Source organism: Drosophila teissieri, chromosome 3L, assembly GCF_016746235.2.
Source record: "Drosophila teissieri strain GT53w chromosome 3L, Prin_Dtei_1.1, whole genome shotgun sequence".
Taxonomy (NCBI): domain Eukaryota; kingdom Metazoa; phylum Arthropoda; class Insecta; order Diptera; family Drosophilidae; genus Drosophila; species Drosophila teissieri.
In genome coordinates, this window is record NC_053031.1 from 7,478,365 (window position 1) to 7,504,795 (window position 26,431).

Genomic DNA, 26,431 nt, shown 5'->3' on the forward strand with positions numbered 1-26,431 from the left:
ACGCCATCGCCAATTCGTCGCCGCTGTGACGCAGAATTTGTGTGTAAGCCTTGTAAAATTGGTGTAATTTTGCAATTAAAAAGGGTTTTGTTGCGGTAAAAGTGGACAAAAAGTGGCGCTAAACCGGTGTCCACACAGTTAATGCCAAGAGCAGCCAGTGAGTGTTAAAAAACCCGTATTTTACTGACCTTTTCTTACCTTGCTAATCGATCGGCTTTTTTCTCTATATTTTTCTTGGCTTGCGTGTGTGTGCGTGTGCGTGGGTGCTCCATTCATCTGGTTCTCCGATTTCCGATTTCGGAGCAGGTAAACAAACGCTGCCGATGCGCGAGATGGCGGACTTGGATGCAGTGCACCTGGGCCTGGACGAGAACGAGGCGGACATTGCCGAGGAGCTGCAAGACTTTGAGTTCAACACAAGGAGTGAGGCTTCCGAATCGAATGGCGGGGACTCCTCCGACTCGGAGCCCAGTATCAGCTCGGTGAGCACTGCCACATCCTCCCTGGTGGGCAGTGGTAAGCGGAAGACCAAGAAGCCGGCCAAGGAAAGCCCTACACCCGCTGTCGAGACCAAATCCTCAAAGTCTTCCGGCAAGAACAAAGCTAAACGGGAACCCACTCCCGAGGAGCTAAATGGTGGCAAGAAAAAGAAACGTACGGCCAGCGAGTCGAAGAAAACGTCCTCTTCTGAGCCTTCCGATAAGGTCAAGGCCAAATCCCCGGATCCCGAGGACCGACAACCGCCCGTCAAGAAGTCGCGCACCAAGAAACCTCCCAGTGCTAACGACTCTGCTGGCCACAAAAGCGATCTCAGCGAGGCTGAGGACGAGAAACCAAGTCTTCCAACTTTGGAGTCCGACAGCGAGTCCTCTGACTCGGATTCAGGCACGCAGCACAAGAGAAACGGAGGAAATGGAGGCGGCAACGGCCGGGGTAAAGCTAGCTCCAAAAGCTCCACACCGGAAAAGGATTCTGTCGGCGGCGGTACGCATTCACATTCACAGAAAGGCTACGACTATATGACTAAGCTGAACTACCTATTCCGAGACACACGGTTCTTCCTCATCAAGTCCAACAATAGCGACAACGTCCAGCTGTCTAAGAACAAGAGTGTGTGGGCCACGCTGCCGCAGAACGACGCCAATCTTAACCAGGCATTCAAGGAGGCCAGAAACGTCCTGCTCATCTTCTCGGTCAACGAGAGTGGTATGTTAAAGGAGTAAACAATGTTTCTCACTTGTTTAACCTACTCAATTGCTTTAGAATAAGATACACACACTCAATGTCAACAAAACCTTTATTGTAATCCGATTCTGCTTGCAGGTAAATTTGCAGGCTTTGCTCGGATGGCGGCCCCCTCACGGCGGGACATTCCTCAGGTGGCCTGGGTATTGCCGCCTAGTATTTCGCCCAAGGCACTCGGCGGCGTCATCGAGCTTGACTGGATCTGCCGCAAGGAATTGTCTTTCAACGCCACCCTACACCTGCACAACACCTGGAACGAGGGCAAGCCGGTGAAGATCGGTCGCGACGGCCAGGAGATTGAGCCCAAAATTGGCGGCGAGCTGTGTCGCCTCTTCCCCGAGGATGAGCAAATCGAACTCACCCCCATACTCAAGAAATCCAAGGAGACAGCCCGAGTTATGCGAGAAAAAGGCATCCACGTGATCTACAAGCCGCCCAGGAGTCTATCCTCGCGAGGCCATGGAGGGGGCGGTCGTGGCGGAGGCAGAGGAGCGAATCACGACCACCTCGGCCCGATGCGGCATAAGAGGAGCTACCACGGACCACCACACCATCGCCCGTACCGTCAGCATCATGGCATGGGCCTTCCGCCGGGCGGTGGCTTTAAGAGAAGCGGTTCTCCCTATCGCCAGATGGGAGGTGCAGCAGGAGCACCACCCGGCGGACCGGGCGACATGGCCATACCATCATGGGAACGCTACATGTCCTCGGCTGCAGCTGCTGAAGCATACGTGGCGGACTACATGCGCAACATGCACGGCCAACTGCCGCCGTTGCCCTTCGTTCCTCCGTTTGCCCAGCTGCCGATGCCAGGTGCTGGGGCGGGAGCAGCTGGAGCCCTGCCACCGGGAGCAGCGGCTGCCATGTACGAGCAGCTGCCGCCACCGGTGCGGTACTACGATGGACCGGGTGCACCGCCTCTGCCGGATTATCCGCCTCCCCAGCGACCACCACCACCGGGCTTCGACAAGGCGCCGAGCTACGAGGAGTTTGCTGCCTGGAAGAACGCTGGCCTGCCCACAGTGCCACCACCTGGCTTCCCTGTCTACGGCGGAGCAGCCAATGGCGGTAGCAATGGAGCTGGCGGTGTAGCTGCTGCCCAGGCAGCGGCTGCAGGCGGAGGCATGGGCGGCGGTGGAGGTGGAGGATCCGGTGGCGGTATGGGTGGTCCCGGCGGCTATCGGAATCGGGACGGCAACAACGGCTCCGCGGGCGGTCGTCGACGGGAGTACGGAAATCGCAGCGGTGGCGGCGGATCTTCGCGGGATTCGCGACCGTTTCGTGAGCGTGGCGGTGGTGGCGGCCAGCGAAGCTATCGGGACAACAGGCGCTAGGCCGCATCGAGGTTTTAAACGAGATCGTGCTCCTGGCCTCGCTAGAATCGGAAAGTGTAATCCTAATCCTCTCGCGTGTGAAAATTTAAAGAGAAATATTGAATGCGTTACGGTATAAGCGAAAAGTTAATATGATAAAAACGGCTATCGTCTGAAGTCGATACAACTCTCTTTCCCCTTTCTCTCTGTCCCGCTCACCAAACACCCCCACCACCCACACTAAGATTAAAAAACAAACTTACGACTTAAGCAAATTTCAATACAGCAGAAATCTTAATGCTAATTAAATATTTTAAACCACAAAAAAAATACAAAATGAAAGAGAGAAAATGTGAACTTTATTTACCCCAAAACGAAAAGTAGCGAGAGAAAGCGAGAGAAAGAGACTTTAAAGAGACGCCCAACAACAACAACCACAACCAACAACAACACCATGAACGAACTTAAGTTAACATGAGAGCAGTGATCAATCAGTGATGTGTGTATCGTGTGTGCCAAACCCCACAAAGCCCCATTCTCCAACCCACCACCCCAAAAGTTCCAAATACGAGAGTTGGACAAAGCAAAAGCAAACCGAAAATCAAAAGGGGCACTGTGCCCCCCAAGACTTTCAAAGACCTGAGCGGAGCCTAGCTCCAAATGGGGGCTATAAGTTATAACCACTGCTACCTAACTTCAAGGACGAGGGTCGGTCCAGTCGCTTCGATCCGATCAAAGCTTCCTTATACGTAGTATAAAACTAATGCAATCATATTTAACAACTACATGTCTTGCCGACAGAAGACCATTTATCCCCGAAACAGACACACATCCGCCTACATTTTGGCCCGGAGTGATGCGCTCCGGGTCCCTTTTCGGCCCAATAGCAATACGAACCGTAGCAATGCGAACAGTTTGGCCCACTAGCTGGGCACCAATCCCCCATCGATTTCACTCAATGACTGCCACATTTTCACGCTTCACCAGAGCTCCGACCGTCGACAAACACTTAAAATACATTCCCGGACAGTCCTAGGAGTTTGCTCTTTTTTCTTTGCAGGATCTCGATTTAACGAGGATGGAAACTGGACGGAGTTTGGAACCCCATATATTGCATGAAGAAAGTTAGAGAGAAAGACTGATGGCTAATAAAGACTCAAGCTGATTGCAAAAACCATAAGAAGTTGTACCTTATTGGGGTGTCATCATAAAAACAAGGTGTTAAGTAGGGATTATGGCAATTTGCTTCCTATTGCGCAGTAATTTTTCGAGTTATTTGTTTTTGAAATTCACCAATGACTTCCCACCAAACTAATTATCTATTTGCTTCAAGGTTTCGCTCTTGACAGTTAAAATGGATTTGCAATTGACTTATGTTCTTCTAATGACTATCCAATCCTGGATTTACATATTGAGATATTTAGATACATTAGCGAATTCTCCGCTGCGGAAATTCTGCGCCATAAATTCCTAATTACACATTGCTATCGCAGAACTCATAAATAAATAAAGCTGCAACTTTTTGAAGGCACTTAGAAAGTAGATTTGTAAAAGTTTATATGAATTCTCAATAAGGAAGTCAGGACTACTCTTTTCAAAACTGAAGAATTAATGTACATTATTTTGTGTTTATTAGGTGTTCAATATTGCAGCATATAATATTTGAAAGTAGGGAAAAGCAAAACGGGCTTTGTAGAACGCTTAGCATCCTTCGCACCAGCACTTGAGACTGGGGCTGCAGTGGCCACTGGAGCGTCCCTCCTCCTTGCAGACACGACGGCAGGTGTCGTTGTCCCAGACGGCACAGGGACCCTTGTATCTTCCGGACAGACAGTCGGCATCGGCCTCGTTTGCTCCCAGGACCACCAGCATCAGGACAGCGAAGAGGGCGAACAAGTACTTGATTTGCATCATATTGGAAAAAGTTCTCACAGAGCTTGGTGTACGATTACTGGTTGAATTATCAGCGGCTTATGGCAGGAAAACATCGCGGAGGAGCTTATATAGTGCTCCGATCTCTCGGCTTTAGCCGATGCGTAGTCGGGTTTACACGAAGTAGATCAATAAATAATGATGATAGATGTGCAGTCACATTCAAAAGCGTTCTTTAGGGGAACTCCTGGTACGTTTCGTATAGAGATAGCACTATCAAACATAAACGTAAACAAAAAGTATTGCTTAAAGCTCATTTGTATTTCAGAAAGTGTCTGAATAGCAAATTCAACTGGACTATGCAACAAAAATAATACTTTAGGAGGTTTTGGTTAAACCCAAATAAATTAATTGAATAAACCTCAAAAAGTCCCCGAGTAATTATAACGAATCACACAGGTTAGGAACTGAATAAAAATCAGTTTAATTTGCCTGGGACTAGATTAGATAGGTCGGGATGTAGTGACTCCAGATAAAGTAAAGAAAAAAATGGAGTAAACAAACAAAATTGCAGGTAAGACATACTTTTGGGCGTTCAAAAGCACTCAACTTGCTAGTGACCAATTGAAAAAAATAACATTAAATATGTTTTTAGCTTAGTTTGTTCTGGGTCATCGTATTATATAATAGCTGTTGTTTGACTGTGAGTTCACAACAATTAAGCCTTAAGAATATAAAACAATAAGTAAAAAACCTACTTGTTATATATTGTAAAAACCCCAGGTTAATCTTTAATTGGATGAAAAAACCCAAGTAAAAGACAAAAGAAAACAAGAGAGAACGCTATAGTCCATTTCCTCGACCATCAGATACCCGTTACTTAGCTAGTGGGCGTTTTTTTTAATCATTTCTAAAAAGTGGGAGTGACAACATGAGGAAAAAACTTGTGCTGCGCCTATGGCTCTAGAATCTGCATATTTTAATTTAACTTTTTAGCTTTTATAGTTCATGCGACCTCGACGTTAATATGGACGGACAGACACGGACCGAATCGGCTGGTGATTCTGTTTAAGAATATACATACATAATTTATAGGGCCAGAAACAAAGAATCTAGTATACCTTTTTACTCTGCGAGTAATGGGTGTGAATAGAAACAGATAATACATTTATTATAGAAATGGTAGGCAAAACATTCACCCTATAGACAACGCAGCTGTCATATAGACAACAACACTGTCAATTCGTAATTTCATTGGACTTGAATTTAACCAAACCAAAAAATCGAAATAAAAAAAAATTAAAACAAAAAATGAATAATATTTACTCCAAGAAATTAAAGATAGGTCAAATACTATATTATTGACGTTGGTCATGAAAGTATAAACATCCGGCGCGGTCGTATTAATTAGACACCGTGGTTTTCTATGAACAAACAAAACAACAAGATTTAGTTTTGCCAAATTTATATAGACATTGTTGATTATTTAAAGCAACTGTATAAATACAAGATGTTTCATTCTACCCTTTAAATATACTAAGCAGAACTTTACTTTACCTCATTTATGTAGCCTTCTTTAAGGGTTCATCCGATTATTTCTTATAGTTTATTCCTTCCTTGCATACACGATTGCACCTATCCATGTTCCAAACGGCACAGGCACCCTAATTTTGGGTAATGATTTCTGGTTGAAACATCGCGGATGAGCTTATATAGTGCACCGATTTCTTAGCAATCTGAAGTTTTTATACCCTAGGCGGTAATTATATATTAAAACAAATTCACAGAAAGAACTGGAAGGACTTGATTTCACAATGTATAGTATTTATTGTTTAAGTGTTTTGTTTTACGAATATTAAATTTAATCATACAACGAACAAACTTATAGATACATTTTATAATGCAATTAACACATTGACTTTATATATATATATAATATTTCGTTTATACTCTCATTTGTCGCTTTAGTTTTAAATCGACACGTTAATGTTTCAACTTTTTCATATCTTGTCTCGTTTAGTAGTTGGTTTTGTTTTGAAATTTGTTTGCCCTTGGCGAATACAAATGAAATAATCATGGTGTTTATAAAATATACAAAAAACAATTCGGCCTGGCTCATCTGTTGTAACGGTGGCGCTCCTTCTTATTGTCCGGAACTTGAATACGTTCTCACTGTGGCGGGACTTGACTCGACCGGCGCTTGTCCTTGTCCTTTTCCTTCTCCTTGTCGCCCTTGCGTCCGAAGATGCGGAACATGCCGCTGCGGCGCTCCTCCTTGGTTCCCTTGCTGCCCTTCACTCCGGACACGGATGATATCGACTGGGCCTCACTTTCGCTGGAACTCTCTGCCGAAACACGGGAGAAGCTGATGGAGTCGGGCTGCAGGGATACCGGTCGGTTGCTCTCGAAGCGGGTGTTTCCCCAACCTGTGAAAATATTAATTATGAGTGGTTGGAAATCATTAAATTGCGAAGACATCATGCAAATGATAGTGTTCATAGTGTAGCATAACATTAATTAAGGTGCAAAGCCAACAGAATATCATTCGCTTAAACTTAAAAATATGAGTGGTTATGTTTTTGATACAATTAAAAAGGGTTTCGCTCAATTGACTACATGGAGAAAACGATCAGTTCTTTTGTGGTAATTAAGGATAGGATAAATATGTAAATAATAAGAAAAAGACCCATTGAAATACTTTGCAAACTCGTTCGCAGATAGGATCGCCGGGTTATCTTCACTGGCTTAAAAGCTGAAGAACCTTTTCCACAAATATGCATGCATTAAAGATATAAAGAAAAATTTGACAATTCACACAGTTCAGATCAGCCGTAACCAAGGACGATTCTATGGCATGCGCTTAAGACTACTAATGTATATATACAGATTGTTAGGATTAATGAGGTTCGTCTAACCACCGAGTCCAATTCCAATTGAATCGTTATTGTTATTCAGATGCAGACCCATGTAGCTTGGATTACTGATGGCATGGCTTGGCTCCCCGGAGCCGCCGGTTGATGATGATTTGGTCGATGAGGTGGGCGATGAGGTTAGATGCCACACCGTGCGACTGCTCGAGGTCACTTGGTGTGTGGTGGTGGAAGTGGTGATCGTAGTCGTAGACGAATTTCCACCGCCTATCTTCACATTACCGTTGCCATTGCTGCTGGCCCCGCTGCTGGAATAGTTGATGGTGCTTCTCTTGGGACTGCTGCCAGTGCCTCCGTTATTGTTATGCGCCTCCATCTCGATGAACTTCCTCGTGGAGTCGATCCTGCCGGATGGGATCCTCTGCGGCTGCTGCCTCGCTGTGTTGTTGTTATAGTAATCTGGCTGATGCTGCTGACTCGCCGCCGCATTGAAGGCATTAATCCTTTGCTGGACCTGCGCCTGATGCTGAGTCTGATGGGAATGGGAGTGCTGGGGATGCTGGCCACCCACCGGTGGCATCGTTGTTGGCAATGGCGGCGGATTATCTAATACATACGGCATTGCGTTGTTGGAGGACAATTTTACAATGTGAGTGTGAAACAATGTGGAGGAGAGGGTGTATGGACAGAGACACAAATGGCTAGCAAATGGGAATTTCACCCAGTTTGGAGAACTTACCCGATTGTCTGGCCTCGCTGTTGCGTGTCAACAACGCGTTATCATCCTTGCTGTTTCCATTTTGCTGGACTCCAGTCAAACCGGCGGGCAAAGTGGCGGATTGTTGCAGGTCTATAATGGATTACATGTTTATTGATTGAATTAGCTATTGTCTAAAAGTTTTCATACCATTGGAACTTTGGCGATTGCGCATCACAACTAGATTCTCCTGGCTTTGGCGATGGCTGGCCACTGGAGCAGCTCCTCTGGGCGGGATTGGTGGCTTCTGGTCGAACCCGGCGGTGGGGGAACTGGGCTGGGACTGCTGCTGTTGTTGTTGCATCTGTCGTTGCAGGAATGCCATTTGGGGTGTGGCTGTTCCGTCAAGAACCTGGCTCCCGCTAGCTCGACGCTGGGAGTCGGGAGATGAGTTACGGGAACTAACTGGCGATTCTACACTACTGGTGACCTTGATGTCTGGAGAACTGCTTGACTGTTGCTGTTGGGACATAATGGATTAATTTTAATTTTTCGTATGGATATGGAATCATACCTTCATGGACTCGTCGTAGCTGAGCAGTTGCATGTTCGGCGGCAGACTGGCGTGGAATGAAATCTTGCGCACCCAATCATTCAGGATGTCCAGGGAGGGAGCCTCAAACAGGAATTCCGATCCGTCGGGTAGTTTTAGCCGGAAGACGTACTTCTTCTTCGTGTAGTCATCCGCCCGTTCGCACTTGGCACCGAGGATATTAACAGGCGCAGTGGCCGTCTTCTGTTGCAGGAAATCGTTTTCGTCCTTGAAGAAGCACACCAACTGGCCACAGAGGACGGTGTGGAATTGCTTCCAGGATCGTACTGGAGCCTTCTTGCCGCCAGATTGCAAGCCATGCTTACGCTCCAGACTGCCCTGAATCTCAACGGGCGGCAGGTCGAATCCTTCACCCTTCTGGTTCTTCCTGAAGGACTGCGCACGTCTCCTGGTGGTGAACGAGGGTGTACGCTTGGCCTGCTTGGGCTGTATCTTCATGCTTTCCGCCCGCTTTACATTGGCGTCCGCGGATCCGCGACGCAGTCGGTCACCGAACATTCCGCTGGAGCTGCTCTTCTGCAGAGCCAAGTGCTCATTATCATCTCCGAATGGAGGCCTCAACTGGGCTTGACCCAAAGCCGGGGACTGTGGGCCACTGGTCTGGGCTGGAGTGACCATCGGCGAGGAGAAGATTGGAGTCTTCTCCTGCGACGCCGCATTCTGGCGATGCTCGTGCTGCTTCTCCGCTCGCCTCCTCTCGTCGGCCAGGCGCTGGAGCTCCCGCTGCTTCAGCTGCTCCAGGCGTTCCTTCTCCAAGCGCTCCTTCTCCTGCAATTTGCTGATTTTCTCCTGCTCCAGCTGATGACGGAAGAGCTGCTCAAGCAGGGTTATTCTCTTAATGGCCTGGAATTTCTCCTCCTGGGCGGCCACTGTCTTCTCGAAGTCCTCGTGCCGGCGAAGCAGATCCTCCACCTGTGGAATGGAATCTCCCAGTTTGGTATCCTTGAGTTGGGGCTCGCGACTGCTGATCCATTGCTCCAGGATTTCGGCATCCTTCAAGAACAATTGGGTGTCCAGGTTGAGTTCGTAAATCTCACGACGCTTGCTGAGTGTATGCTTAAGAAGTTCGTGACGCGCTTGCAGAACCTTGATCTTGTCCTCCACTTCGTGGGCAAGGAAGTGCTTTTCCTTGATCAATTGCTGACCATTGGCGGCGAACTTGGCAAAGGTTTCGTCCCTGCTGCGAATCTCCGTGTCGTGGTCCTTGGTGCTGGCCAGCAGGAGCTCTGCTCCCGCCACACTGTTGGCTAGTTCAGGGGCAGTGATCTTGGCCAGCATCTCGTTGATCCAGGCAATCAGATCGCGGTACTCGTCGAAGTAGGACTGCAGCTGCTCTGCTTGGCTGAGCTTGTTCTTCCTGGCGGCGGTTTTCTCCTTCAGATCCGTCCAGGCCTCCACTGTCTCATCACGTTTAACTTCAATGTGTTCCTTGGCATCTGGGTAGATCTCGCCCAGTTTCGATGCCTCGGCCAATACGGAATCAACCTGTCCATGGATGCCAACCAGCTCGGACTCGAATACTTGGTGCTTTCGGCCCAAGGCCTGAATGCTTTCCAAGTCCTGACCGTAGTCCTCGGAGATGAGCGAAGCGTCCTTTTCGTTGATTAGCTGAATGGTTTCGTCTGCTACGCGATCGTAGACGTGGACTTGCTTGGCTCCAGCCAAGGCATCTTGGCGAGCGTGAACCAGATCCTTGAGCTCCTCCCACAGCTGTTTGGTCTCATCCCGCTTCGATTTAATGGAACTCCTGTAGGGATTGTTCTCCTGGATGAGGCGGTCGCCTCGCTCCAAGCAGGCCTCAACCCTTGCCTCGTTGGCATTCAAGTTGGAAACGAAGGATTCGAAGGCCAGAATCAGCTGTTCCACGTGCTCCACATCCTCACCGTAATCCTCGCTAGCGGTGACCGTCATCTGGTCACCCACCCACTCGTGCAATTCCTCGGTTTCCCGCAGGTACTCAAAGAGTTTTTTGCATTCACCAAGTCGCGACTCCCGGTCCTTAGCCAAACGGAGAAGTTCCTCGTACTGCTGACCCACCTGGGCATTCTTCTCCGCAATGTTGGAGCTATCAAAGTGATTTCTCTCAATCAAACCAGTGGCCAGTTTGGCAACCTTCTCTATCGACGGCTTGAAGGCGGTTAGCTCCCTCTGAAGGACTTCCAACTTCTTTTGGTGGCCCTGAACGGAAACCTCATCGCGACCGTAATCACTGCTCGACAAAACTGGGCGCTTCTCTCGCATCCAAGCATCCGCCTCATTGGCCTCAACGTAGAACAGCTGGCTCTCTACAGCGTCCAGAAGACGCAGACGTCTAATGGCAGCCAGATCCCTCAACTGAACAAGCTGTTTCTGGAGCAACTCCGACTTGTATTGTAATTGCTCGCTGGCAAAGTGATTGTCACGGATCATTTGTTGGCCTCTTTGGAGGAGCGCCTGAATCAAAGGTTCCTGCGATGTTAGTTCTGCCTCCAGAGAGTTGTGCTTCTTTTGGAGGCCTTGAACGGCCAGCAGGCTGGTGCCTAGATCCTGGGAACCAGCCACCAACTGCTTCTCCGCCAACCACTGAAGTTCATCCTCGGCGTCCCGCAAGAACTGCTGCAGACTCAGGGAGTCCTCCAGGTTTTCCCTACGAATGCCCAATGGCTCGTGCAAAGTGTTGTACCTGCGGATACTAACGGTGGCTCTTTCGTGGATTTCGTGACGCAGGAAGTGTTCCGCTTGGAAGAACTGTTCGTCCTTCTGCTTCAGCTGCTCTGCCAGTTCGCCATGATGGGCCACATCGGCTTCCAAGCGTTCGTGTTTCTTTAGTAAATTGCTGACAGCAGCCAAATCCTTGCCGTAATCTTCGCTGCTCAACTGCAGCTCCACCTCGTCCATCCAGTTGTTAAACTCATCCACACTTCGGTTGAAGGCCAACGCATCGTAAGCCTGCTGAAGCTTATCCTTTTTGGTTTGGGAAGCGGCCTTCAGTTTGAGCCAATCTCCCTCGAGGAGTTGCACCTGCTGGGCAATCTCATCCTTAGCAAAGTGCTCACCTCGGATGAGGCGCTCACCTTCGTGGATTACCGACTGAACGCGAGGCGAGTTGCCTAACAACTCGGCATCGAAGGCAGCGTGTTTCTGGATCTTACTCTGCAAATTACTCGGTTCCCGGTAGTTTTCATCCAGGGCCACCTGCAGCTTCTGCACCAGCCAACGGTCAATCTCGTAAAGGCTGCGCAGGAACTCCTGCAATTGGAGAGACTGCGTCAGCCTTTGCTTTCGCTCCTCAGACAGTTCCAGCAATTTCTGCTTCCTTCTTAGGATGTAGGCCAGTTTCTCACGGATCAGATCCGCATCCTTGGGCTCACCCTCTAGAATGCTCTTGGCAAACTTCTGCAAGGTGTCAACGTGATCAGCATGGAGCAGCTTCTCAAATTCATCGTGCTTCTTAAGCAGCCTTTCCACAGCCGTGTAGGAATCACCCAAATCGTCGTTGTTGAGGAAGGCCTCCTTATTGGCGAGCCATATCTCAACCTGCTCCACTTGAGCCTTGAACAACTGCAGCTGATGGGCCTCAGTTAGATCCCTAGCCCTTTCGCTCCAGGCTTCGTTCAGAGTTTGATGGAGTTCTTCGAGGACAAGGAGATATCTGCGGACATTCTCCGGCTGCTGCTGCTGGGGTCTTGTGGATAACTGATCGCCCTGTTGTTTCAATCCAGCGAAGGCCTCCTCCCTGCCCTCGATTTCTACCTTGCGTTCCTGGTGCAGCTCCAACTGGGTCTCGCAATCATTGATAGTGGATGGTGACTGTGTGTTGTTCATCTTTTTGATCATGTCGTTAACCCAGAGTTCTAGTTCCTTAACGTCCGACACAAACTTGTGAGCCAGGTAGGCTTCATTGAGGATACTCTGCCTCTTAACGGACAAGGCCTGCAGATTGCCCCAGGATTTGTGCAGCTCCTCCAATTTCCTCTCGATATGTTGTGCTCCGCGTTCAGGATACTTCTTGATCAGGAACTCGGCAGCGGTTTCGTGCTGATCAATCTTTTGCTTGACGGCAGACATGTCTCTTTCAAGAGCCTCTTCCCTGCGGATCAGTGCTTCCACGGCAGCCAGATCTCTGCCTGTATCGGTGGAACTCATAGCCAGAGATTTCTCAGCTATTCTGTCTGCAGTGTCATCCACATCGCGATTGAAAACATGGATCTCGTTGGCACCGCCCAGTAAAGCGCGATATGCATTGAGTGCTCCTTGCAGCTGGCGCCAGTTGTAGTTGAAGTCCTTTCGCCTCTTATCCACACTTTGTGTATCCGCTGGCACTTGGGCCTGGTTGATAAGTTTGTCGGCCAGCTGATTGATGTGCTTCACGCGCTGATCGTCCACCCTCATGTCGGAGTCAACGTCATCTAGTTTCCTCATCAGGGCATTGCAGTGCTCCAAGTCCCGTCCTGTGTCACTTGCCTGCACCATCATCTCCTTGTCGCGGATCCAGGCTTCGATCTTGTCCAGCTGGCTGTTAAACTCAAGACTGTCCTGGGCCTCTTCCAGACCTCGACCACGCTGCTCCAGCTCCGCCAGCAATCCCTGCCAGGCTTCGAGGACTATTTCGATGGCCCGCTTGATTTCCGGTGAGGATTCGTGTTGTTTGCTTAAAAGAATCACTCCAGTATCTTGAATTTCTTGGATGCGACCCTGGTTGGCAGCCACCTCGGCCTGGAAGGCCTGGTGCTTCTGTAGCTTTTTGATTTTCTCGTCCAGATTGGTCACCTCCGCATAGCTGGCGGCATCGGCTTCTAGTTTCTTTTGCTTCTCATTGATCCAGTACTTAGCTTCGGCGCAATCTCTTACGAATTTGGCATAGAGTAGAGCATCTTCCAGTTTGTAGCGACGCACGGCACACAGATCCTTGACCTTCTGGCGGCGGGCAAGCACTCCCTGAAGGATCGTTTGTATATTGGCGCTGTCGTAGTGACGCTGCTCAATCAGCTTGCGACCGTGCTCCTGAAGTAGAGACACCTTCTCCTCCTGTGTTTGAATCAGTCTCTCAAACTCGTCGTGCTTCCTGATCTGGTTCTGCACATCCTCAACCGTCTGGCCAAAGTCTGAGCTACTCAGAGCCGCCTGTTGGGAGCTGGAAAGGTTGTCAATCTGCTTGGCATCGCGCAGGAAGCAGAACAGATCGATCTTTTGCTCCAGCATAATTTTCTTTTTGTTCCACGCAGCATGGAGTTTCTGGCGCTCATCCAACATGGCGGCACACTTCTCCTCTACATCGGCGGCGGCATAGTGTCCTGTTTGAACCATGGAGTCGCTCAATTCGTTCAAGTACCGGAACTTATCCTCTCTGGCCTCAATCTCTCCGTATATGGCATCGTGTTGAATCTTTAGGGCAGTTGCTCCGGCAGCATCGCTCACATGTTCCTCTGCTTGAAGGGCAGCTCGCAGGTTTGAAGACCAAGAAACTATATCCCTGACATCTGTAAGGAAGGTCTGTAGGTCAGAGCTGGCAGCCAGTCGATCTCCGCGAGCGGTGGATCGCTCCTTAAGGTCATTCCAGGCGGCCACCACCTTGTCTTGCTGTTGGGCAATTGCAGCGGCATTAGAGGGATACTTGGCTTGCAGGCGAACAGAATCCTCCACTAGGACTTGAAGCTGTGCCTCCAGGGCCACCAAGTCGTTTTCGAAGCCCTCATGCTTGCGTAGCAGTGCTAGAGCGGAGTTCAAATCTCTGCCTAGTTCTTGGGAAAGCGCAGCATTCTTGTCTTGGATACGGAATAGAGCCTCTGCCACGTCGCGATGGAAGCGATGGATTTCGCCAGCGGCATGAAGCTTCTGCTCACGCTGGTTTAGGAGCTGGAGAAGGTTCTCCCAGGAAGTTCTATATGCAAGAGATTGGGGAATATTACTATAATCCTTATTGTGATAATCTTTATTACTCACCTGAGTTGTTCCTGTCGCTTCTCAACCTCATTGGCATAGGGGCTTTCTGAGTCGATTAACTTCTTGGCCAACAGCTCACACTGGTCCACTCGATCTGCTCCGACTTCCACGCGGTGTTTAAGGTCATCGAATTTGTTCTGTAGCAGCTGCAAGTGCTCGAAGTCCTGACCGTAGTCCTCCGAGGAGGCGGCCTGCTCTTGTTCCCTGATCCATTGCTCTACTTCGTCCGATTCCAGGAAGTATTCGTGCTTGTACAGGCTCTCCATCAGGCGACCCTGTCGCTGGGAGGCCAGTTTGTGCAGGGATTTCAACATCTTCTCGATGAGCTGCTGCTTGGCGGCCAGGACCTTGCTGTCCGGATGATTGGCGGCCACCATTGCAGCGCAGCTGTGTCCCATTTCGGTTACAATGCCTGAGTAGGTGTCCAGCTCCAGCTCGATGGTCTTGTGCTTGGTGAGCAACTTGGCGGCGGAATCGCGATCACGGCCATATTCCGTGGACCGCAAGACGTTGTTCCGCTCACCTAGCCAGGACTCGATCTCGCCAGCGTCGAACAGATACTGTTGAGCCTTGAGGGACATGTCGAGTTTGCGGGACCGTTCGCCACAATGGCGCTCCAGATCCTGCCATGCCTGCTCCAATTGCTGGCACAGGCTCTCCACTTGCTCTCGCTCCGGATGCTGTTGCGAGATCAGTGATTGACCCGCAGCCAGAGCCTTATTGATCATTGGCTGATGGCCCTTGATCTCTGCCTCCAACTTCTTGTGCTTCTTGTGCAGGGATTGGGCTTGGTGCAGATTCTGACCCAGTTCATTGGACTTAGCTGCCGGCAGGTGTTCGTTGATCCACTGGAACTCCGAATCCAGTTCGAAAACAAACTTGTGGTAATTCAGGCTCTCTTCCAACTTTGCTCTCCTACGCTGGGTAGGATCACGCAGATCCTTGAATCGCTGCTGCAGCTCCTTGGTTCCGGCCTCGATGTTCTGGGCATTGAAGTGACCTCCGTGGGCCATATCGTCGCCAGTTGAAACTAGTTCTGCCACCTTCTGATCCCAGATGGTGATTTCCGACTCGAGGATTTGCTGCTTGTTGATCAGGTCCTTGCAGCTGCGCAGATCGTTGCCCACATCTCCGCTTCGCAGAGCAGCGTCCAGTTCATCAACCTTCTTCTTCGCGTCCTCGAGGGAACGGTTGTGTTCTCGCTGAGATGCGGCCTGTTCCAACTTGCGACCCTTGTCCTCAGACAGGGTGAGTAGATCCTTCCATCGCTTGTTAAGATCGGCCACGCGGGATTCCACCTCGGGCACTCGATTTCCAGCTTGGACCAGGGCCTGTCCGTCCTTGGTTACATTCCTCAGCTGACCCTCGTTGGCGCGGAGTTCACGCTCGAAAGCCTGATGCTTTTGCAGCTTGCGGGGGAGATTGCTTAGGTCGCGGTAGTTCTCATCGCCTGCAATCCTCGTCTTATCCTGGAGCCACACTTTGAGGTCATCAGCCTCGGCGGCAAACTTGTGGAAGTCCTTGGAAGCTTGCAGAAGGCGTTTGCGCTCAAAAGCACGGTCTTTAACGGCCTTGCGCTTGCCCAGCACCTGATTTCGGCGATCTCCGATACTAGAAGTTTATAGATTGGTTAGGGTTTGATCATATATCTTGGTTTCTATAACATACTATTTGGAATCGTAGTGATCGTTAGAAATCAGCTTGTCTGCATTATCTGAGAAGCCTTTAAGGATCTTGTCCTGAGCCATTAGGCTCTTCTCAAAGTCCAAATGCCGCTTAAGAATGGCCTCCACTTCATCCAAAGAAGACTAAAAGGGAAAACGAATTAGTTACCATACAAAAATTAGCCAAAACCTAAAACAACTTACCCCCAGGTTGTTGTACTCCAGGAAGGCCTCGTGGCTCTTGGTGGTGGCATCGATCTTATCAGCCTCCCGGTTGAACATTTGCAGATCGACGCACTGCAGCAACCACTTCTGCTTCTCGGCCCAGCCGCGATGGATGGCATCTTGTTCGGCCTTCAGGCGTTCGATCACCGCCACCGTCTCTGCCATGTTGGGTTTGCCATCGGACAACTGTTTGCCCAATTGAATGACCTCCACGAATTCGGTGTCATGGGCACGGATATCATCGCCCAGATCGTTGTGCTTCTTCAGCAGGTTGTTAGCAGTTTCCACATCACGAGCGGACTCATCGGCATTCAGTTGATCCTTCACCGAGTCGATCCAGGCTAACAGGACCTTGGCACTGTTGTTAAAGACCTGCTGACCCACCTCGCTTTCGATGCGGTTGCGAAGGTCACTACCACGCTGTTGCACCTGCTGCCACATATCCTGCACCTCCTGTTGGCGCACGTTGACATTGTCTTTCTCAGCTGGATAGGCGTTCTTCACCGAGTTGCCCAAGTAGGTCACCCGATTAACCTTGTCCTCCACGGGAGCCAATTCCCTTTCCAGGTTCTGATGGCGCCTCTGCAAGGCTTGAACGGTGCGGAGATCCGGAGTGATAACAGCGGTGTCCAGCTGCAACATCTTCTCGCTCATCCAAACCTTGGCTTCGTCGCAAGTTCGGTTAAATAGTTCCACACTGGATGCTCCTTCTAAGCTCTTCTCCCGCTGGGCCTTCGCGTTATTGAGACGCTGCCAAATCTGGTGGATCTGGCGCTGGCGGGCGATGATCTTGTCCAGCTGCGAGTGACCCTGCCGGCGGAAGGTGTCCACAGCGCCATCGATCTCCTCAACCCTTTTCGAGGCTGCCGAGAGATCTGTGATGAACTTTTCGAACTTACGCTTGGCGTTGTCCACACCCTCGCCGTCGTCCGACTTGATCATGCGTTCCTTCTCCTTCATCCACTTTTCAAAGTCGTCGCACTCCCGATAGAAGCCAAACAGGTGAATGGAGTCCTCCAGGAGGGCATGGCGTTTCTGGGCCATTTCCTGCAGCTCGTCGTAGGTCTGGTTTATTCTTTGCTGCCGTTTCTCCACGCTGTCTGCATTCTCATTGATGCTTTGGGTGGAGGTTCTCCTCTGCACCAACGGCTTGGGCGCTACGCTTACAGGTTTAATTCTCTTGACGGGTACCACCTGTCGAACCAGTATGGTCTTCTTCACCTTCTGCAGGGACTTGACCTTTTCAGCTTTCGGTACAATGCAGGCCACTGGACGCGGTTCAACCTCACGAACATAGTTGGCGGGCACGAATCCCTCCACGCCATTATCCTTGCGCACACACCACCAGTCGTCGTTGGTCTTGGACTTCAGCAGCATCACCTCGCCCTTGTCCATTTTCATTCCTTGTCCTTCGAAGGGAAACAGTGATTTGACATGGGGCAACATCTTCGTCTCCGTCACCTTCTTGTGCTCCAGCTTCTCCACCCACTCGTCCTCCCACACTTCCTTGGGCACGAGGCGGGTCTCGTTCACCCACTCCTCCTGTTCCACCTCGGGCAGTTCTGGCTCTGCGGCGGAAAGTTCGAGTGTGCAAATGCCCGCCTTAATCAGCTTATCCGCCTGCTGGTTCAGATTAAGTATATCTCCGGAATAGGCATTGAGTTCACCCTGCAGATCACGGTGACGCTGCAGCAAAGCCTGAGCAGAAGGCTCATCGTTGCCATAGTCCCGGGAGTTGACCAAAGCCATCTTCTCGTTAAGCCAGGATTCCGCTTCATTGGCATCAGTGTAAAATTGATAGGCCTCGGCAGCATCTTCCAACTGGCGACGGCGCAGCTCCACTAGTGCCTCTAAGGCCTGCCAGTGTTCCGCGAGGGAATCAATCCTGCTCTGGATCTCCGAGGAACGTGGGTGCTGCTCGCCAATCAGCCTCTTGCCCGCGGTCGACATCTGACCTGATTTCGGTTTCCTTGACTTGATTTCATCCTCCAAAGCCTTGTGTTTTTGCTGCAGGGAAAGAACTGCTCGCAGATCCTTGGCGGTGATGCCAGTTTTGCAGATACGCTGCTTGTCCACCAGCCAGGACTCCTCGTTGTCGTAGTCCTCCATGAAGTGATGGAAGTTTCGGGCCTCCTCCAGACGGGCTCTTCTCGCCGCCGAACGCCGCAACAGTTCCGAGTAGGCCTCTTCCAAGTCAGCAAGGCGTTGCGCCAGCAGAGCGGCGTCCTTGTGCTCGGAGCTCTTGTAGGGCAGTGCTTGGCGATTGAAGCGCTTGAGAGTCTCTCCATAGGTATTAACCTGGAGCTCTTGCAGCGAGTGCGCCTGCAGTAGTTCTTCCACTCCCAAGAGATGGGGACCCACATCCTCGGAGGCGAACTGTTGCTGCAGTTCTCGCACTGCTTCTGTAGTGCTGGCAATTTCGCGGAGCAAGTTCATCAGGTTGCTCATCTGGGAGAGGTTGAGGCGTTGGTTCTCCAGCAGTTCCAGCAATTGGCGCCACTTTGTCATAACCTCCTGCTCTCGGCGACGGACTCGCTCCTTGCCATGGTAGTTTTCCCTGTCCAACTCCTCGGCCATGGCGGTCAAGTCATTGAATCGTTCCACACGCGCTAGAATATCAGCAGAGATAGCCTCATGCTTCTTAAGCGTGGCATCCACCTGGCGCAGATATCGTGGATCGGACAGCACTTGGATCATCTCCTTCAGATAACCCTCACGCAGCACCGACTTCTTCTCGAACTTGTAGTTCAGCTGCTCCAGTTTCTCCTGACGAAGCAGTTCATCACGCAAAGCCACCTCGCGATGATGCTCGGCATACTCCAGGATCTGCCAGGCTTTTTCGATGTCATTCACCAGCTGGCCGTCCTGGGGATTATACGGCGGCTGATTCAAAGCCTTCAGCAGAGTGTTGATGGTGAAGTACAGGGCCTCGATCTCACTGCGCTCCTTGTATCTGTTGAGGGGAAGAGCATCATTAATAGATGTACAAGGGGTCAAATGGGTCTCTTTGTATCCGATCAGTAATCAGTCTAACTAGAATCTTTGTATCGTTTCCGGCTGGTCATGAACCTTTACTCACTTGGGTGGCTTCTCAATGGTGCGGTACTCCTTGAAGGCCAGCAGTTCTCGCTGGATGCCCTCCAGCGAGTTGGGCAGGTCGCGTTGCTCCAGCTCCAGCGTCTTCTGGCGGATCCAGCTCAGCAGGTTTGTGGTCAGACCCTCGTACTGCATCTTCTTGCGATCTGCGTCCATTAGCTGGCCAACAATCTGCGGGGGGGATCGAAAAAGAGAGCTGGTTGAGCAACTTTCTGGGTTTAGGTCTGGACCCCACCCGAATCCAAATCCGATCGGGGTCCAATCCATTGTGAAGTAGAGCGTTAACTGTGGGACATCGTTACGCTGCAGCGACTTCTAGAGACGATGGGACTCTGCCAATGGCATCCACATCTGCCTTCATAGGCAGGTTCATTGCTGAATCCCCGGGTCCGACCCAGGTCTACTTACATTTGCTATGCGCTTGCCGCTCTTCTGCTCGTTCTTCATGCGTGCAAAGGTGTGATAGTAGGAGGCCACATAGGTCAAGATCGACTTCTCATCGGGACGGGCCGAGTCAATGTCTTCCGCATCGAGCAGGCTGAGAGTGAGAACAAATTACAATTAATTTTATTGACATTTCATTCGTTATTTGCAGGATCCTCACCTGGGAATGCCCAACTCGTTGGCGGCCGTGTCAAAGGCATGGTTAAGGTTGTCCAGGTTGGAGTTCTTCGAATTGACAATCGTACTGTACTCAAACAGATCGGGACGGTGCGAGTGAATGAGCGCATTGAAGCCCAAGCCGGAGCGCCAGGAGTTGGTGAAGTCCGTGATGTTGACGCCCGGATAGCCATGCGTCTTGCGCTGGCACCACAAAAGCAGCGCATCTTTGGCGGATCGCTTCTCGCTGGACTCGTTCTCCTCATCCTAAGTGAAACGTAGTTGCATTACAAATGAATCTCTTTGGTTATGTGACTTTGCTAGGCGACAACTTACCACATCGATTTCAATTTCCTGAATCTGAAACCGCAGAATGATAGTCCAGATCAGACCGAGAATGAGACGGGGGTTGCCATCGACGATGTCCTCAGCACCAATGGACTCCAGACGGACCTGAAATGAAAGAAACCATCATGCATTATTTCCATTCACCACTCCACACTATCTCTTTTGCATTTCTTTTAGTTCCCGTTTGGTGAATGGAGTGGGTAAGCTGCGTATTGGGTTACCAAGTTACCAAGAGCTCCACATCCCACAGATACCGATACATCCGAACTGGGTCTGCGCCTGTCCAGCAAGTCACGCTTTATCAGGTGGAGGTGCTTGACCTCCGGCGGGTTCATGTGGGTCGCCCGCCTGCCATTTGCATTTATAGTGGGTCAGGGCGCGGACAGGTAACACGCACGATAATCCCGGCGAGGAAAACATAAGTTACTAGCTGATACCGATCTAAATCGCATTATCATAGCTACAAAGTGGCCAGTGGTTGGCTGCTTGGGCTGATTTATGCCCGAGTGGAAAATTGAGATGGAGAGCTCTCGTCTGCATACCATTTAGCATCTACTCCAAACTAGTTTACGAATTAGAATTTTAAAAGGGAAATATGGGGCAGTTTAGATTGGCTTGAAGAGGGTTTATTCTAGATTTATGATCGATTTTGTACATAATTATAGGATATTAAAAGCAGTGGCCGTTCTTGAATTCATATAATTGTTGCACACAATTATTTTAAATTTATGTATGCCAGATTATCGTTATTAAAGGTTCATAATAAGGCAGTCAGCTAACTTCATTTCCATACCGAAAGACCGTTCGCTTTAATAGACTCGTTCGGAATTATTGTGGTACATTAATGTTTAGTACGAAGCTACGCCTTCTGGTTCTTCTAATGGCGACTGGCAATTCCGAGACTCGTGCTCCGCTGAACGCTTCAATGAGTCCCCAGAGAGTCATGGAGGATCCGTGGAATGCTCGCTTGTGCGTAAATCTTTCGCTTGGGCTTCTTTCAAGCCTAAAAACCAATTAAAATGCACTCAATACCCGTGTCACACACAAGCGACAAGCCCGAAAAACAAATAAAATACGAAATGAAATGAAATGGTGAAAAGTAAAACCGAAACCGAAACCGAACTTTCACTGCTTCAGTGCTTAAGAAACAAAGCGAATTAGTTGTGGGACAGTGGGACAAATGGCTGCGTTTTAATTGCTTCTAATTAGATTAGTCCAGAGCCACCTGACTAGCCAGAAGATTCGAAACTATGTCGCACGCTAAGCTCCCCACTTGGCGCAATTCAAATCAAATGCACACGAGAGGTGCAAAGAAAGTACACATGTAACATATACGAGTATGTACATACGTGGCGGTGGTGTTGATGGTGGTGGAAAATGTGCCAAGCGCAACAAAGTGAAGTGAAGTCAAGGAAAAAATGCATTAGAAAGTATGCAAATATTTCAGAAATTGCCAAGAAAACGCGGTGCCCAGGCAAGGTAATTAAATATATACTTTTTCGCCATGTCTCCCGCCTTCCCACTTCCCCGAGGTCCGAGATCCCGACTCCAAGAGCCAGATAGATCCGTGCACCTCATACGGCAAACATAGCACGCAATGGCCACGCGCAGCTGCGCAGGCGCGACTTGCACTTTCTACAAATGCGTAGAGAGCTCCCCACTCCCCACTCTCCACTCTTTGGTCTTCAGTCTTCAGTCTTTAGTCTTCAGTCTTTGGTCTTCCAGCAACTGCATCGGCTTCACTCCCTTCACTCCCGACCATTTACGCGGTATATCTCACCTTGGTGTGCAAGAATGCCAGACTCTTGTTGACATTTTCGATTTTATGGACGCGCATGCGTCCGCTGTTCGGCTTGCCCAGTTTCTCCGACGATATGATCTCCAGCAGCTTCAGCAGCTTGATGCCATCGGCCAGGTCTGTGAATAGGTCTTCGACCTCCATTTTGGCCTGCAAAGAAGACGATAAGCCCAAATGTGAGTTGCATTCATAAATTGGTGGGGCCATAAAGCTTTCTTCCAATCAAAATTTTATGTGAATGTATAATTTCAAATATCGCACATGTCGCTTTCATTGGAATACATCAGGTTTGATTAAGAAATTATAACTTTACACAATAAAAACTTTAGTTTCCTAGCAAAACAAAGCATTTCTTTCATTAATAGCTCGTAGTTATTAAAATACAAGTATTAGGTGTGATGAGCGAATTGACCCACCTTGATCAGAAAGGAGTTCATCCATTTTGTGAATGTCTTCTTCTGAATGTGCAACCGCTCCTCCTGCAGCGTTTTGATCCGCTCGTTCTCGAACTTGATGATGCCGTCCCGCTGGGTCATGTTGGCGGAGTTGCGATTGGAAGGCGTTTGCGTCTGCAGGGCGGAGTAGCCTCCCGGCTCATATTGTGATGCTAAGTGGGGGGAAGGGAAGAAAATAAATCTCGGATTAGTTCGAAGTCATACAAATGCAACACGAAACGTTTAGCTTTAGTGTTTGTTTTGATTTTTTTATTATATTCTTCCTAGGAAAGAGAAATGGGTAAACCACCTGACAACAGTCCGAAATCAATAATGGGCATAGGGAAAATAGAGGAAAAATACGAAAGTACGAAAAGTATGTGGTAGAGATAGGGAAAGCACAACCGTGACGTACGCACCTATTGATTTAGAGATAACGAGTTATCGCCCACATAATTGCCGCTTTAAAAAAATCCCTGGCTAAAGTTAGAACAACATTCCAAGGCAGTTTATTTGTAGTGTTTCGGAGTTCTGTCAAACGTAATTCCTAATTTTAAATCATTCTATCAGCGGGTTCTAGAAATGCCAACAATCACTTTTTATTCGAACACCTCATCACGTAGTTGTGTTTTCTAGACCCGTACAGATAAGCCATTCCGATAGGCGTTTAACTTTTAGATCTTAATTGAGCAGAATTGCGAACACCTTTTGAGTAAGCGTGATTACAGTTTTCGAAAGAAGGTGAAAGAATTTTAAGATATTATTTATCATAAAGCCATCTGTATCATTGCTTCTAGTAACTTTTTGAACCTTTTGGAAGAGAAAGGTAATCTTATATTTCCTAACATAACTAATTTACACCATCACTTAGGTAGTTTCATGCTTTGCTTATAGTTGATCGAGCCATAAACAAACCCAGCTGTGACCAACTTTCCGACACAGTAGATATACCCCCAGCAAGCGTATCGAAACCAAAACAGTCGCTGCCCAGCGATAGTGATTCTTTGAGCTTATCTGTCGACTGCCAAAGTTACTTCATACGCATGGAAAATGTTTCACGACTTTGTTACTTTTTTTTATCAACGGTTCGCTTTACGTAATACTGGCCAAGAGTATATGTTAAAAAACTGGACGGAAATGGAGCGGAAACTGTAGAAAACGAACCCATTCTTCTAGGTCGCTGACTCATTTGCCAAATATTCGCGCTCTTATCAGCCAGAAATGAAGTTCCACCCAATTGGTAGATAAGAACAAGTCACTTTCGCTGCGGGATTGTATAATGATGGCGAGTTTCCAGGGGAAAAGTTCAAGTTCAGGAAACCTACCCAACGACTGACGTTCGTAGGATATATATCGTCGATACTCGTTGCGCGAGAAATTCGAACGCAACACACTGTTGTAATCCATGGCCTTTGATCGCTGATTTCGAGGGGGTTTCTCAAGATATCCGGGCTTTCAGCACCAAGTGCCGTTTCTTAAACTTAATCTTTCGTTTTGTATTTCGATTTTTTTGTGGGCACTAAATTTCGTTCGTAGAGTCAGATGTTCGCAGAGCCCGCGCCGTTTGGTCACTAAAAAAAATGTCTGCCCAAAATTTTGCTGGCCGCAACAATTTAACGTGGGGGAAAGCTTCCACCCCCTTTTGGCTGTGTTTATCAGATGAATTAAAAGCCAAAGCCAAGAGTGGCAACAAAAATGCTTTAACTGGCCTATGGTGAATTCCCCTTTATCGCGTGAACTGATAGCAGAATGAGAAAACGCTTAAGGTATCTGTAAAATCTTTGCCTTGACAAATAGCCAATAGGCCCTGCATCTTATCTAATCTATAACTCCATAAATCCCGCATACCTCGGACATATGTTGTCGGATATATGTATATATAGAGTGGGGAGTGCACTTCCAATATCAAGTTATTTATGGCGCCCTGTCACATTCCGCAGATTAATGAATGCGCCATTTAATAGCTGCCAAATTCGATCATTCCCCATATGACATCAGTGCGAAAGAGTTATAATCTGCTGCCTACTCGGGTGTCATAACTCCGCTAATAGATCATTTATGTGCCGGCAATGGCGCTGAGGTCACCTGGAAGGCATTCGCGGCTAATTGGCAAACAGAACACTTCGCTTTGGCAAATAGGAAAATCAATTAAAAAGAGGTGAAAACTAAACAATAAAAACCAACAACACGGCCGGTGTGACAATAAACTTTACCATACCGCGATAACGTAACGAATCGCTTATCACTATGAGTGGCAAACAAAACCTGGAACATGCGGAGTGCGGCATAACTTTAGGCTTTACAGGAAAAGCAATTAAAACTGGGCCTCCTTTATCCCCAAAATATAACATACCCCCACCCAACTCACACACAGCTGTCTTTGGCCATAAACTATTTATACTCGAACAACTGGAGTCGCCGCCGGAGAAGGGCGGCAAAGTCGGGGGCAAATGCGAACGGAGGGTCGAATTCCGGGCATCCTGTTTACTTCAATAGGGATATGAAATGCTAACAGAGCACATGCGCAGCAGCTGGGAGCAGGAACACTTGGATTCCGCGCATAGTTCTATTTTTAAGCCACCACACTTCACTCATCGCAAACACTTCAAACACGATTTTATAGTTTTCTGACTTCTTGGCGGCTCTGTAGCAGATTAAAATCTCGCAGAGTTCCACAAACACGGTTAGCTAATGAACAAGGCGTGCAACAACCTCGGAGTCGTGTAAAAATTTGCATAAATCAATAAACATTTAGCATTTTGTATGCTTAATTTTTATGGCCCATATGCTAAGTCACACATATCATTTAGCAGTTCTCGAATTAAATGATACTTTGAAGTATATCAACAAGAAGTTAAGTATCTTTTTTTTGGTAACCTTTTTCTACTCAGATAACATCCGAGGTAGTTACCCGTTTTAATTACTTTTGCGTGAGTGATGGAATATGTCTGATAAAAGCCCAATTTTTCTGTCATCTCCGCGTTGAACGGAAAATAATGAGACCTATAGCTCTGCAAATTAGGGAATTGGTGGGCTTTGTTGTCACAAAATTTCTATGCATAAAATTACCTCATCAGTGGCTGGGAATTAAAATTCAGTTTTAGCCTCTGTCGAAAAGAAGAATGCAGATTGACAAAACAAGTAGAAACCCACAGTGTTATAAATTCTTTTGTTTGTGCCTGGCATGCTAAACAATTTTCAACGAATCAACGAGAGAAAATAACAAACAATTTCAAAGAGAAAACAGCCAAACTGGGGAGGAATGAGCTACAGACTTGGATATAATTTAAACAATAGATCTGAACTGGAAATGATCTATTGAGTTTATGTGTGCTTCTTCTTAAGTTAAACAGAGATTTATGATCACTTAAGCCTTCTCAAGCTCTAGATGAACAGAAGTGTATCTATCTGCACTCTTTTCTCATCAATAAATTGAAATATTTCCCCAACTCCATTCGAATCCAAATCATTAGGTGAAGCTTCAATATGGCTTGCTGTTTTAAAATGATTACCAAACATTTTGGCTGATTATTGTCTCATAGCGATACAAATGCCAAAGAAATATTACATACCTCGTAGTTTGCTTTCATGGCTCTTGGTTGCCTTTTTCTTTTGCTTTTGTTGAAATCGAAATTGTTTATAGAGAGCTTCAGTCCGTTTCAGCTCGTTTTTAACTTGCTTGGTAAGTTCGTACGTGTGTTGCCGTCCATATCTACTGTATGTCTATGTGATGT

The 26,431-nt window shown here is 48.3% G+C and overlaps 3 protein-coding genes across 7 annotated transcripts in view; 1 reads left to right on the forward strand and 2 right to left on the reverse strand.

The window, feature by feature from the left end:
• Positions 1 to 6: 6 nt before the first annotated feature.
• On the forward strand, positions 7 to 3,735 carry LOC122615876 (YTH domain-containing protein 1). The gene is made up of 3 exons (XM_043791041.1): positions 7 to 157; positions 307 to 1,206; positions 1,324 to 3,735. Exons 1-3 carry the CDS (start codon positions 142 to 144, stop codon positions 2,577 to 2,579), a joined length of 2,172 nt encoding a protein of 723 aa, XP_043646976.1. The 5' UTR covers positions 7 to 141; the 3' UTR covers positions 2,580 to 3,735.
• A 431-nt stretch (positions 3,736 to 4,166) lies between these two features.
• Positions 4,167 to 4,537, reverse strand: LOC122616897 (drosomycin). The gene has a single exon (XM_043792483.1). The coding sequence runs from the start codon at positions 4,470 to 4,472 to the stop codon at positions 4,260 to 4,262; it is 213 nt and encodes a 70-aa protein (XP_043648418.1). The 5' UTR covers positions 4,473 to 4,537; the 3' UTR covers positions 4,167 to 4,259.
• A 1,696-nt stretch (positions 4,538 to 6,233) lies between these two features.
• LOC122617948 (spectrin beta chain, non-erythrocytic 5) overlaps positions 6,234 to 26,431 on the reverse strand; it is a 31,447-nt gene continuing 11,249 nt past the window's right edge. For 2 of the 5 annotated variants that reach the window (XM_043794014.1, XM_043794015.1), the window contains exons 3-16: positions 22,680 to 22,870; positions 22,246 to 22,413; positions 20,454 to 20,570; positions 20,122 to 20,384; positions 19,926 to 20,055; positions 19,501 to 19,688; positions 16,401 to 19,374; positions 16,201 to 16,340; positions 14,533 to 16,143; positions 8,572 to 14,470; positions 8,208 to 8,517; positions 8,040 to 8,150; positions 7,583 to 7,906; positions 6,234 to 6,856 (exon numbers count right to left, since the gene is read on the reverse strand). In XM_043794014.1, the coding sequence (XP_043649949.1) occupies positions 6,600 to 6,856; positions 7,583 to 7,906; positions 8,040 to 8,150; positions 8,208 to 8,517; positions 8,572 to 14,470; positions 14,533 to 16,143; positions 16,201 to 16,340; positions 16,401 to 19,374; positions 19,501 to 19,688; positions 19,926 to 20,055; positions 20,122 to 20,384; positions 20,454 to 20,570; positions 22,246 to 22,413; positions 22,680 to 22,799 (12,612 nt within the window). In that variant the 5' untranslated portion in view covers positions 22,800 to 22,870 and the 3' untranslated portion in view covers positions 6,234 to 6,599. Of the gene's footprint in view, positions 6,857 to 7,345; positions 7,907 to 8,039; positions 8,151 to 8,207; positions 8,518 to 8,571; positions 14,471 to 14,532; positions 16,144 to 16,200; positions 16,341 to 16,400; positions 19,375 to 19,500; positions 19,689 to 19,925; positions 20,056 to 20,121; positions 20,385 to 20,453; positions 20,571 to 22,245; positions 22,414 to 22,679; positions 22,871 to 24,022; positions 24,120 to 26,431 lie in introns of those variants that run through there. The other 3 variants (XM_043794013.1, XM_043794012.1, XM_043794016.1) reach the window with 3 other exon arrangements.